Source organism: Miniopterus natalensis, chromosome 14 (genome assembly GCF_054644295.1).
Source record: "Miniopterus natalensis isolate mMinNat1 chromosome 14, mMinNat1.hap1, whole genome shotgun sequence".
NCBI lineage: Eukaryota > Metazoa > Chordata > Mammalia > Chiroptera > Miniopteridae > Miniopterus > Miniopterus natalensis.
In genome coordinates, this window is record NC_142094.1 from 53,888,619 (window position 1) to 53,902,768 (window position 14,150).

Sequence of the window (14,150 nt, forward strand, 5' to 3'; positions counted from 1 at the left end):
CCACACACATGCCTCTCTGCAGGGACAGCAGGAGGCATGGGACGGGTGAGAGCCAGGTGGGAGGAGGCTGGGGCAGCTGGCATCCTAACACAGGCTGGGCCCTCTGCCCATTGAAGGGAAGCACAGAATGGATTTCAGGATAAGAGTGTCAGTGACACAAGGACCAGCCTTCACGCACCTCGAACACCAGGACCCGGCCTGAACCTACAGGAAGTTGGCCAGTGATGGGTAGATTCTTAACTTCCTGCAGTAAAGCTCTCACAACATGAGTGCAGGAGAGACCTCACAACCTGGGTCCAGGTAATTTTGAGAATGCATTTATTAAAGCTGGGGACAGAAACCAAGGAAGGGCTAAGGATGGGAGAAGCAACAGGAGAGAGCCTAGGTGGGCCTGCATTGGCTCCCTAGAAACGCTGTAGGAAAGGAGAGGCCACGCTGGGCTGCATGAACTCACTGAGAAGTAAAAGTCACAGTGACAGAAGAGAGCCAAGGCGGGCTGCCGTTAGCTCATTGGAAAGTGAAAAAGGGGGTCCTGGGGACAGGTTCAGGGGGTAAGCCTGGGACAAGCTGCCACTGCCCACTGCTTCCCTGGTTGTGAGTCTCATGGGGACCCTTAGAGTTTAGGAGAAAGAGAGCAGAGCTACACAACGAAGGGGGAAAGGTGTGGGTGAGCTCCAGAGACAGCGTGCACTGGGTCCTTTGTCTTAGACGGTTTATCTCTCTCTAGCCCACAGGAATCCTAGGCACGGTCCGGGGGAGAGTCTTGACAGAACATTCATTAGTTTTGCAGGTGTGCCCTTTAATATGCTGACTCATCAAAATGTGTGCGGACGGGGGTCTGGGTTAGTCTCTAGTTATTTTCACTTTTAAAGAACTAATCCAAGAGGGACCGGGACTGAGGCCAGCCTGCCCTGAAATGGTCTGGGACGTGTAAACAATTTGCTCCTAAGTGTCCTTGGTTAGCGAAGATAAAACCTCATGATTCATTAGCTGGCTGTCAATTGCTTAAACTGTTTGGCCCTGTTTAATAATTTTGTCTGCTTCCCGCCTTCTGCTTGCCCAGGAGTCTCCCTGGCTTCTCACTCTCCTGCCTGAGCTCACGCATGTCCCCTGGGACACCTCGCAGGGCTCCCTCTAGGCCCCCGTGGGCACAGGCAGCGGGACACGTGACCCGCGCTGTCTCTCAAGTGTTTAACCCATTTACGCCCTTGCCAGCGTGTCTCAGTGGTCCTGTTGATTCACAGCCTCTCCAACATTTAATACTAATAGAGTTCTTCATTTTTGCACATCTGGTGAGTATAAAATGCTATTTAACTGTGGCCCCGATTTGCGTTCCCTGATTGTGAGTAAAGTGCAGAACCTCCTCTGCATCCTGTTGGTCGAAATTGTAGCCTCTTCCGTCACGTGCCTGCTCGTGCGCCGAGTCGTTTCGCCAGGTCTCTGTCGCCCAGCGTTCGTGGGAACACTTCATATTGGTTAATGGTCCTTTTTAAGTTGTACGTGTTGTGATGATGTTTCCCCACTCTTTGGGCCATCTTTTCACAGCATTTGTGATTTTTTTTTATAACTAGGCTCTCTAAAATTACCAGTCTTTTAGCCCTGGCCAGTGTGACTCAGTTGGTAGAGCATCATCCCATGCGCTGAGAGGTCACAGGTTTGGTTCCCCGTCAGGGCACATGCAGGGGTTTCAGGATCCCCAGTAGGGGGCGTGCAGGAAGCAGCTGATGGATGTTTCTCTCTCTCTCCCTCTCCCTCCAGCTCTTTTGGGAAGGTCATCCCTGGCCACAGCCCATTAGTGGGAACCACAGCTGCCCAACCCTGCCTGGCCCACTCCAGCCTGTTCCCTCGTGGAGGTCAGACTCCCCTGAGTCAGGAGGAGCGTGGGTCTTCCTGGTTCCTGGTTCTAACCCATCCTGTGCTCCTGGGCTAGGCAGGAAGCTTGTCCCCTCAGTGAGTATCAGGCTGGGCCAAGAGCAGGGGTACAGGGAAAAAGGGCACAGACTCAGCTCAGTGCAGTCCTATGACCCTGGCCTACACCCCCACCCAGCTCCCAGGCCCGTACCAGCCCCCCTACTGCCTCGTACACCTGTCCTGAGACTCATCTCAGCCCCCAGGGCCTCGGGGAGCAGGACGGGGGCCTGGCTCCGGTGCAGGCTCCCTGCTGGGCCAGGCTTCTCTTAAAGAGCATGACCTACTTAGAGACCAAACCACACCGCTGGGTTTCTCCCTCCTACTGATCTGCGGCACAGATAAGCTGCAGACAAGCAGATGCGCTGGAAGTCCCTGGACGTTCTACCATTTCAAACTGAAGTAAAACACATAGCAAAGCGATTTGGTATCATTTTTTTCCACAATAAAATAGATCAAGGCAAAAACAAATTTGTCTTTTCAGCAACATCGAGAAGAAAATTAGGGAAGATTGTCCAAAATGCAAGGCTGGGAAAGGTACTCACAATGAATTGTAGGGGCCCCAGACTGCCTCCTAAACATAAGACTTTCACATTTTCATGAAAATACACAGGAAATTCTTATTCTGGTGAAAAATGAGACGTAGTGTGAACCACCTTCCCCAGGTTGGCAACTCCTTCATTTGCTGGTGACCTTTAAGCACAGTCTGTCCCCTTGGGGTGGATGCTGAGGTGCTGGGAGCAGTGACTCCCACCTACAAGTAAACAGGGAGCCCTGTGGGCACAGTTCCCAGGCTGAGTACAGCCAGCACCCTGAGGGCACAGAGCAGGGCCAGAGCACCTGGGGCCTCAGAGGGTAGCTTGAGCTGACTGACCACTGGTTTGCCAAGGGTCCCTCCCCTGGACATATCTCAGACAAGAGTCGTGTGCAACCAATCCCTGCAGGAAAGATGGGATTTTATTTTCAACAGACTGTTTTTTAGAACGTTTCTAGATTTACATACAAATGGAGGAAACTATACAGAGAGTACATATGAGGCTCACACCCAGTTTCCCTTATCATTAACACCTATCAGTATGGTGTATTTGTTGTCATTAATGAATGAATATTGATATATTATTATCAACTAAAGTCCATAGTTTATTCAGATGGCTTTAGATTTACCCAAAGTCGTTTTCTGCCTCAGGATTCCATCTAGGACACATGACATTTAGGGTCCTGTTGGCCAGCAGTTTCTCAGCTTTTCCAGGAAACTCAAAAACATACACAAAATGGACAAATTCCTTGACAGATACAATCTAATGAAGCTCATGCAAAAAGAAACAGATTACATGAATAGTCTTATATCCACTAAAAATTGAAATTATACTTAAAAACATTCCTGCAAACAAAACTCCAGGCCTACATGACTTCACTGGTAAAATCTACCCAAAATTTAAAAAAGAAATAGAACCAATTCTACACGAACTCTTCCATAAAATTCAACAAGAAAGAGTACTGCCCAACTCAATTCTGTGAGGTCAGTGTTACCTTGTTTTAAACCAGAGAAAGACATAAAGAGACAACTTAATACCAGTACCTCTCCTACATTTAGCTGCAAACTTTATTAACAAAATTTTCTAAGCAGATTTTCTAAACAAAATAATTATGCTAAGTGAACAAAAGCCAGCTGCTTCCCCAACCCCAGAGTACATACTGTATAATTCCCCTTATATAAGTTTCCAAAAGTGCAAACTACTTGACAGTGACAAAAAGTTGAACAATGATTAGCTGTGACATACAAAGGGACATGAAAAGTCTTTGGGGAGTGATGGACAAGTCCACTCTTAAGGTTGCTGTGACTATTTCCTGCATGTATACATATGTCAAGACATTGCCATGCATACTGTAAATACCTAAAGTTTGTTGTATGCTAATTTAACCTCGATAAAGCTGTTAAAAGTAAATAAAAAATACAGCCTATAACTCTTGGTATGTAACTAAAGTGATGCTACAAGAAAAGGTTATAAATTTACATGTATACATTAAAAAGAAGAAATGCTGAAAATAAGTGGCCTAAATATCCTTATCAAGAAGATACAATAAGTAAGAAGAAAAAGATTATACAGATCAGAGCAGAAATAAGTGAAATAGAAATCAGATATTCAATTTAAAAAATGAAGAAAGTCAAAGGCACATGTTCCATATGCCCTTGAAAATGCTGATGAAATGATTAAGCCTCTAGCAACGCTGATCATTAAGCCTCTAGCAACGCTGATCATTAAGCCTCTAGCAACGCTGATCATTAAGCCTCTAGCAACACTGATCAAGAATAAGAGAGAGCAGTCACAAATTACCAGTATCAGGGCTGAAAAATGCACCTAAGTACAGATGTTGTAGACATCAAAAAATAGTATAAAGATATTATCAACTTTATGTCAATAAATTTGAAATTTAGATAACATTGTCAATTCATTGATAACAAAGAACTTAACAAACAACTTCTAAGAAGAAACAGAAAACCTGAATAATTCAGTTATCTACAATTTAAAAAATTAAATCTGATAAAGCAAAATTCCCAAAAAAGAAAACTGCAGGCCCAGATGGCTTCGCTGTCAAATTCTTCCAAACATTTAAGGAAGAAATAAAACCAGTGCTGCATAAAATTTTGCAATTATTTCTTAAAAGACGGAAATCTCATTTTTACGAGACCTAAGTAATCTTCATCCCAACCAATGAAACAGAAGCTTTTACAAAAAAGGCAACAGGAAAATTACACGTCAGACTCCCTTCTAAATATCGATCTCACATATTGCAAAACTGATTCTTGTGATATATGAAAAGAATAATAAATATGTTGTGACAAAGTTTAGTTTGTTTAACCCAAGGCTGCTTTAACATTTGAAAAATCAACCAATGCAGCTCACCACATGGACCACAAAGGGGAGGAAATCATGTACAGTCTTAACAGATGCTGAAGAAGCATTTGATTAAACTCAACACTTCATGAAAACAACCAAAACCCTTAGAAAACGAGCAACAGGCTGATTTCCCTTAATCTGATAAACGGCATTTACAAAAATAAAATACTGTATTTCATGGTGAAAAGAAACCAGGAGCTCCGTCTCCAAGGTCATGAGACACGCGGTCACTGTGTTGCCACACTCACCACGGGACAGGAGGCCTGGCCCATGAAAAAAGGCGCACGTGCAAAAAAAGAGATTAAAGGTGGAAAGGAAAGGGTAAGTCTGACATTACTCACAGACGCAAGGTTACTCGTGAAGGTGTTGCCAAAAATACCACCTGAGGATATTTTTCCATTGATTTTTCTTTTTTTAGAGAGAGGGAGAGAGAGAAGCGCCGATGTGAGAGAGACACCGACGGGCTGCCTGCCGCGTGCGCCCCACCGGGCGGGATCGAGGCTGCAACCCAGGGTGGGCCCGACGCTCTAACCAGTGGGAAACACGGCCAGGGCTCGCCGAATATGCTTTTAAAGGAACGGGAAACATCACTATGGATTTCTACACGCATTTGTGCTTGTCATGGGTGCATGGGAAGCCTGCAGGGGCGTCTCCCAGAGGCTATGGGGATGAGGGGACGGGGCCGAGACGTGGATTTCACCTGGCGGCTTGAGGACAGGCACCGAAATGCTCCTGTGTTCTGAATTCAACACAACTGCAAAGGGAACGAAGGACTGTGTTTGCAACACTGGCAGGCGGTGTATCGTCTCCGGGGTCTTTACAGCGTCATCTCCGCCAGAGGAAATGCGACCTCGTCGTAACCCTCCTCGGGCACAGACTGTCCATCTGTGAGACTCGATGCCCCTTCTGAAACAGGCACCCGGGACACCATGTCACCGTATGGCCCAGAGGCCGTATCTGACTCATCACAAGTGGCCTGGCCTGATGATATCCCTCTTGGTGGGAAAGCACAGCAATGTCACACTGGACGGGTCTCAGAGCATCCGGATACTGGGGCTCCTCAATCATTCTGTCCCAGCACAGGGCTGGTTCAGTCATGCTCACCTCCAGGTGAGGACAGTGAGGGGTGGAGCTTCAGCCCAGCAGAAGCACAAGTACGCCCCACCCCCCACCAAGGCTCCCACCTGGGGGACCACCCCCCCTGGCCTCCTGAGCTGAGAGCACAGACACACCTGCCAGGGCCACCCTGACCACACCCTGGGGCTCCTCACCCTGGGGCTCCTCCCCAACTTCCTCGTACAGCACCGTGACAGGCAGTTCCCCGATGACGTCATAGGTGGGCTCTCCAGGAGACACCTCAGAACTTCCCAGACCTGAGGCAGAGTGGAGCAGGGTCACACACAGACCCCCAGTATGGGCCTGTCCATGGGGGGGAGCTTCCAGGTGGGGACATTTGGGCAGAGGAAAGGCGGAATGCTCTGGGCAGGAAGGACCTGGGAGGCTGTAGTGATCAGAGACAAGGCCCCTCAGTGCCCTCCCAACCCTGGCCGCCATCCCGTCATCCGCAGAGCCTGATGCTGCTGCCCAGTGAGTCTCAATGTGGTTTCTAGGTGGGACTCTCGAGGGTGCAGCTCAGAGTCCCAGGGGCCTGAGGCTGAGTAATTTCTAAGTCACTGTGTTTGGCCAATAAAAGGCCACTCAAAGTGAAACCCCGTGTCAGGGGCCCCAACACCAGTTTTGAGTTTCCACTGGTTTCTACCACGCTGGCCGTGGGGACCCTGGTGGGTGTACCGACCTCTCTGCTTGGCTTGTGTGATTCGCAGCAGGATCAGGAGGCCCAGGAGGCCCACGAGGAGAAGACCAAGAAGTGCTCCCAGGGCTGTGCTGACGGCCCTGAGCATCAGGCAGGGCTCTGGATTCGGCGGGGGGCCGGGGCCAGGCTCTGCCGAGGGAGATGCCATGAGCGGTTCATGGAGGGTGAGCCCTCAGCGAGCCCCAGCGGGAGAAGGCAGCCCCCAAGGCCCACACCCTCACCCTCATGGCCACCATGTGACTTCGGAAGTACTGGGGTGGGGTGGGGGGCACCTGCTGGGTCCTGCTGGGCTAAGTACCCTACAATCGGCTGGTGTGTGCTGGTCTCTGCTTTTATGGGGCAGTCCCACCCTCAGTAAAACAGTGACTATGGTGGGTCCAAAACAGGCTCCTGCGCGCCACCCCAGGCGACCTGGGGCGCGCAGGGAGCTGCTGGCGCTCAGGCCCCAGAGCTGGGATGTCCCCCACAGGCACAGCAAGGCTTGACCCGAGGTGAACATGGGCCGCGGGGAAAAAACAAGAGTGCCCCGAAACCCTCAGCAGAGACCACAGCCAACCAGCTCATTCCCAGGAGGCTGACGGCGCCAAGGGGAAACCCCCGCCGCCACGGGACCGCGCCCGGGCGCACTCACGCGAGCAGCGCACGCCCGCGTCCTCCTTGTGCCCGCAGTCGGCGCGTCCCCAGGGCGCCGCGGGGCAGCTCCGCAGGGTCGCCTCGCTGCCCCGGCACCCCACCTCGTCCAGCCACACGGGCCCCGAGCCCGGCCCGAAGGCGGCCCCGGCCAGGGCGCTGATGGCCCCGCCGCAGCCCAGCTGGCGGCACACGACCTCCGCGTCCGCCAGGTCCCAGGAATCGTCGCACACGGTGCCCCAGGAGCCGGCGCGCCACAGCTCCACGCGCCCCGCGCAGCGGTCCTCGCCCCCGCGCACGCGAACCGCGCCCTCCTCTGCGAACAGACGGAACAGATGCGCGGGTCAGCGGGTCAGCCGGGCGGATGGGGGGGGGGTCGGGGGAGGGGAGGGGAGGCGAGGGGGGAGGGGGAGGGGAGGGGAGGCGAGGGGGGAGGGGAGGGGAGGGGAGGGGAGGCGAGGGGGGAGGGGGAGGGGGAGGGGAGGGGGGAGGGGAGGGGGCGCGCACCTGGGCAGGTCCGCGTGGCCGAGCAGCCGCGGGTCTCCCCGGGGTCCTGAGAAGTTCCTCCTGCCCTTTCTGTGTAGGAAATGCGAAGCCATCTGATATAAGCAAGGCTGGCAGCTTCAAATTATGTGAAATACTTTTCCTTTCCTTTTTCTCTGCCCAGCACCAGGAATGTCTGCTTCTAAAAGAGGAGAGGTCTATCCATTTAGCCAGGGGCACCCACGCAGGTGGAGGGTTTCCACGCACTGTCCCGGGCTTCTCCAAGCCGGTGTTTCCCTGCGGGAGGCCTGTGGAGCCAGGGGTCCTGCTTTCCCCACTGCGGGGCAGTCGGGGGGCTCTGAAGACTCCAGATGACCCCCACCCCCAGCTCAGCCCCTCGTGGCAAGGACTCTCCCCTTGCTGGACCAGCACACCTCAGAATTAATTATAAGGTAAAGTGAAGGTGGCAGTTTCATCCCTCAGAGAAAAGAGCCTGAGCCATGACCTCTGCAGTGAATCCGTGTCATGCCGGCCCTGGGACACGACCCTTACAGATGCCAACAAACACAGCTCCCCTCACCTGCACACACCACCCAGGCTTCCTCCTGACTGGAGCAAGAATGCTGGTCCCAGGGGGCTGATGGGCACTGCCACAGGGATGCATCATGCCTGTCCCGGCACTGAATGGAGGTCACCCAGAGGGCCCTAGAGGCCTTCTGGGTCACCGCCTCAGCCTGGAGGTGCCCCTGGGACCCACAGCCCAGCTGCTCACACAGGACTCCCAGAGAGACAGGGCTCAGGGTCTGGCAGACGGCACCCCAGGTTCCATTGTACAGAACTTCCAGTCGCCCAGAGCAGGGCTGGCTGCTGTCCTGCAGCCTCAGGTCGGTGAGCCCTGCAGAGGGAGAGGCTGTCAGGGAGAACCAACTCTCAGCGGAGTGGACCGGCAGGCTGGCAGGTGGTACTGACCTGAGCACAGGACTCCGGCGTCCTCCTTGTGCCCACAGTCATGCTGGCCCCAACCCTGCGACGGGCACTGCCACAGCGCAGACTCGTTGCCCTCGCAGCCCAGCTCGTCCATCCAGATGCGCCCGGCCCCGGCCCCAAAGTGCGCGGCCCCCAGGGCACTGATGGCTTGGCCACAGTCCAGCTGCCGGCAGACCACGTGTGCGTCCCGCAGGTCCCAGCCATCATCGCACACGGTGCCCCACGTGCCCCTATGGAGCACCTCCACGCGCCCCGCACAGCGGCCTGGCCCCGCGGCCAGACGCACCTGACGGCTCCCTGCAGACAAAACAGGAGTCGGAGACCCGAGCCCCCAGGTGGATGGGCTGGGGCCCAGGGTCCTCACTCACCAGAGCAAACGACGCCCACGTCCCGCGAGGCCCCCGCTGCCACCAGCAGGGAGGCAGACACGTTGCAGTGGGTCAGGCGGGTCTCGGTGCCCAGACAGCGCACCCGGCTCAGCCCCACCCTGCGGGCCCCGCGCTCTGGCCCAGGCGCATCGTAGGCTCGCTCTGCCTCTCCACACCCCAGCTGCCTGCACACAACACTGGCTCCCTGCAGGTCCCACTCGTCGTCCAGGACACGGCCCCACACGCCATTCAGGGACACCTCCACGCGGCCATCACAGCGGCTCTGTCCGTCCCTCAGCCTCACGGCATCCTGGAGACCTGGGGGCAGAGGCGGGACCTGGGAGGGGCTGCCAGGGTGTCAGGGGAAGGGACCCTGAGCCTGGAAAGGGAAGGGGACCACCACCTCCCTTGGAGCCCCGTCCACGCTCAGCCCCTCTGTCCATCCCTCTTGCTGGCCCACCTGAGCAGACCACGGAGGCCGAGTTTCCTGGGGCACAGGCGGGAGCCCCCAGGGTGCTCACTGGGCAATTCCACAGATAGGGCTCTGTCCCAACACAGTGAAACCTGTCTGGCCAGATGGGAGCATCCCCGTGCCCAAAATGGCCCCCTCGAGGTGTGGCCACTGCATTGCCACAGTTGAGTTGGTGGCAGAGGACAGTGGCATCTGTTAAGTCCCAGTGGTGGGCACAGAGAGGTGCCCTGGTCCCCTGAACCTGGAGCTCCACGCGTCCCTCACAGCTGCTGCTGCCGTTGACCAGCCGGAACCCTGGGGGGGGAAGGGGTGTCAGCACTGCTCCCTGGCCCTGTAGACCCTGTCCTTAATGCAAGCTTGTTAAACTCAGCCCACTCCCACACCTGGGAGGGACAGCTGAGAGCAAGTAAAAAGCTTTGAGGAGTGACGTCGCTGTAAATGACAGAGAACACCAAAATGTACCCCTCCGCTACAGTAATGGTTCAGCCGGGAAAAACGGGCAAATTCAACTTCTTCAGTAACCTGGAGTGTTGGCAAACCCGGGAATCCTGACGAGAAGTGAAGGTGTGGAGCGTGGCCTCCGGGCCTGCGGGGGGTGAGCCCAGGGCAGAGCTCGGCCCCTGGCAGAGCTGCTGCTTCCCGTGACCAGCCCCGACTCTAGGGAGCAGCCCCGCCCGCCAGTCCCCAGCCAATATGGGCCTCAGTGCACCCCGCGCCCTGGAACAGGGAAGGGGAGCCCGGCACGTGGCAGAGGAGGGAGCCCCCAAACTCCATCTCTCCTCTAAATAATGTTTAGGCTTGTAAAACTGTCTTAACCAACTTTTTGGGAACTCGAGTATCTAATCAAAAACTTACAACTGAGAAACACTTTAATGAAGCAAAAAATTGGCAAATTTGGCTCCGGCAGGCAAGAAGTGAATGCTAAGGCAGAGTTCAAAAGTGGCCTCCAACAAAGCTAATCTGCCAAGACCAAAAGAGTTTTAAGTGTTATTTCTTTGTTTTTGGCTACAAGCATTTAAGAAAATCTCTGTCAAACTGCTGTATCACCACTAAGATACAAAAAAAGAGACCTCAGGGGTCGCACACGAGAAAGAGTAGTCTTTACAGAAAGAGTTTAGAAAAGTCACTAAACAAATAACTATGACCCATAACAATTAGCAACAACCAACTGTGGGTGAGGAGAGGACCTGATTGCAAAGTGGCCATATTACAGCAATTTAACAATGTCTGGTTCTCAGCAAAATGTAAGATACACGTAAAGTATCAAGAAAGTGTGACACATTCACATAAAAAAACACCACCAGAAATTGTCCCTGAGGAAGCTAAGACCTTATACTTAACTAGAGAAAGACCTTAAGTGTCTTAAATATGCTCAAAGAGCTAAAGAAAACCAGTTTAATGATATCACATAGGGAATTTCAATAAAGAAATATAAATTATTTAAAAAGGAACTAAAGAGGATTTCTTGAGCTTAAAAGAACAATAATGGAACTGAAAAATTCACTAGATGCGTCAACAGACGATTTGAACAAGCAAAAGAAAGAACCAATGAACTTGAAAATAAGTGAGCTAAGATTATCTGGTCTGGGGCACAGAAAAAAAAAAGAAAGAAAGAAAGAAAATTAATAGATCCCAAAAATCTATGGGACCACCTCAAGTGTACCAACCGCAAGTGTACCAACATCAAGTGTCCCAACCGCAAGTGTCCCAACCGCAAGGGTACCAACATATGTTCCACATCGTCATGAAGTTCCAGCCAGAACAATTAGGCAAGAAAGGACATAAAAGGCATTCAGGTTGCAAAGAAAGAAGTAAACCTACCTGCATTCAGAGGCATGATCTATATAGAAAATCCTACAGACTCCACATAGAACTATTAAAGCTAATAAAAAATTCAGAAATGTTGAGGGTACAGGATCAATACACAAAAATTTGTTGTATTTCTTCTATATACTGGCAATAAACAATCCCAAAGGAAAGTAAGAGAACAATTTCCTTTACAATCACATGAAAACTTACTTTCCCCTGAGCACCTGAGCCCAGCATCCTGGCCATGCCCACACTGGTGCCCGGGCCCCCGAGGGCAGTGGAACAGCAGGGACTCATTGCCCACACAGCGGAAGGCCTCCGTCCACACGAACCCAGAGCCCGGGCCAAAGTGAGCGCCTCGGAGAATGGACAAGGCTGTGCCGCACTGCAGCTCCCGACACACCACGTGGGCTGTGGCCTGGTCCAAGTCTTCGTCACAGATGGTGCCCCAGGTCAAGCCACGCCTCACCTCCAGACGCCCAGCACAAGGGTGCTCACCGCCTGACAGCCGGGCCTCAGTGTGTCCTGGGGGCAGACACTGGAGTGAACAGCCTCTCAGGGACAGGGGAGAAGATCTGCAGGCCTCTGGAGAAGTGACCAGCCTGCCAGCCCTCTAGTCTCACGGGGAGGAAGGACAGGAGGACCAGAACCACCTGGCCTGGCACAGCCCTGAGGGGCACTGGGATACCTGGGGACCTGCAAGCTGGGAGGGCCCACCTGTCCCTCGGCATCTCACTCAGATTCTGACAGTGAACACTCATTTCCTGCTCCCTGAGGCTCCACCAAGCCTGGGTGGGGGGTAAGTGAGCACAGCCCCCTCAGCCATGCACCCACAGAACCCAGAGCTCCCACATTTGTGTCATTGCCCTGTCCCCAGTTTCAGACTGTGTGTCTGGCTGGCACTTGACTAGCCTGGTCAGTTTCAAACCCCAGCGCCTAGCCGCACCCAGTACATGCAGTCCCTCCCAGGGCAGGGATGCAGGCTGGTGGACAGGGAGGGGGTGGACAAACCCCCCTGCCTCTCCTCGGGTCAGTGGCGTCCCCTTCAGTCCCCCGAGCACAGCTATGAGAAGATGCCTCCCTCTCCAAGACTGTGCATTCTTACCTGAACACACAACCTGGGCATTTGTCAGAAGGTTGCACTGGTGCTGAAAGTTCAGATTGAACCTGCAGTTGAAGATGTTGGACTCTGTTCCCTGGCAGGTCACGATCTTAGGTCCCCAGTCCTCAGAGCCCTTGACGAAGTGGGGTCTGGATGCCTGGAGCGCTGGGCCACACCCCAGACCCTTGCACAAGACACTCGCCTCTTCCAAGTCCAAACCACACTTCACACCAGAGCTTTCGGTCAATCTGATCTCAAAGGTCCCCGCGCAGGGACTGCCTCCTCCGCTGAGTCCCACCTTCGCCAGCCTTCCATCTGCAGACAGCACAGGAGCCGATCCTACTGCTCACCTGAGCCCTGCTGGTCTGGGGCATGCACCCCACTCTGCACACAGTGGCTCCCAGACAGAGGGTTTGGCCTTCAGGGAGCAGAGCCCAAGGTCTGTCTACAGAGAGGCCCTTCCTTCCCACGCAGGATCCCTCAGGAGGGGAGGGGGAGCAGCTGCACCCCTCCCTGCTGCCCTGTCCTCAAAGGCCTCCAACAGTGGACGGCAGGAATGAGCTCCAAGCACTCTAGTTCTAGGGCTTTGGCGCACTGGGAGCCCTCGCCAGAGCAGAGGGGCCAAGCGGGAGAGGGAGACAGGGTCCCTTTACTCCAGAAGGTCATGTGGTCACGCTTGGACCCGAGGCTTGACCATTGACGGGAGGAGTCAGCTGAACCCAGAAAGGGCTGCCCTGGGTGTGCAACCCACAGTTGAGAAAGCACAGGTGTTCCTCACCTGTGTCACCCCGATCCCTGCTCACATGGGGCCATGACAATGCGATGAGGGCTGAGGGTCTCAGTCCTGGAGCCATGGGCTTCCACCCTGGGGGCTGCCTCAGACACACCCCCTCCTCACAAGGGCCGCCTACCTGTGCAGTGGACGGCGCTGACGCATTCACATCCGCAGGCCCGCAGCGGCTCCCACGCCCCCGGGGCGCAGTCCCAGAGCGAAGCCTCTGTGCCCCGGCACCGCACGCCCTGCAGCAGGGACTGCTGCCTCTCCTGGGGCCACACCACGTACGTGGGCGCAACATGGGCGCCGCCGCAGCCCAGCTGCCTGCAGATGACGGCCGCCTCGAGCAGGCCCCAGCGGTCCCCGCACACAGGGCCCTGCTGCCCGCCGAGCTGAACCCGCACCAGGCCCTCGCAGCGGTTCCCACCTCTCAGCAGAGCCACGGACTCTGCTGTGGGACCTTCAGGGCAAGAACACAAGGAGGTCCTTCAGGGCAAAGATGTGCTCGAGAACTTTTTGTTCAGAATTTTCAAAAGTTCTAAACCTAATTTTCGCCTTCCATCCGAATTTGTACCCTTAACTTCCATTTCCTCGAGTTTCCTCACACCTTATTTTGATGGTGTTGATGACATTTATGAAGTAAAATGTTAACAAAAATAAATACCTAAGGACCGTTTTCTGGGGAATCTCCCCATATATGGGTCCTAGTCACTTGCCTGCGAAAGGCTGAGACAGCCCTTCCCTCTGGGGCCTCTGCGGAGACTCCCAAGATGCACACCCTGGGTTTTGCTGTCCCCTCCCTTGGTTGACCGTCCTTAGAGCCTCAGGACAGCAGCACTCACCTGCAGGGAGAGTCCAACAGGCCAGGAGGAGGGGCCACAGCCTCAGAGGGGACAATGCCAT

General features: G+C 54.0%; 1 protein-coding gene across 1 annotated transcript; it reads right to left on the reverse strand.

The window, feature by feature from the left end:
• Positions 1-5,625: 5,625 nt before the first annotated feature.
• Positions 5,626-14,150, reverse strand: LOC107532069 (scavenger receptor cysteine-rich domain-containing protein SCART1-like). The gene is made up of 13 exons (XM_087824085.1): positions 14,090-14,150; positions 13,384-13,707; positions 12,476-12,787; positions 11,581-11,895; positions 9,550-9,855; positions 9,090-9,407; positions 8,704-9,018; positions 8,315-8,629; positions 7,759-7,827; positions 7,253-7,567; positions 6,604-6,750; positions 6,041-6,181; positions 5,626-5,714 (listed from the first exon to the last, which is right to left on the reverse strand). The coding sequence occupies exons 1-13, from the start codon at positions 14,148-14,150 to the stop codon at positions 5,626-5,628; spliced, it is 3,027 nt and encodes a 1,008-aa protein (XP_087680211.1).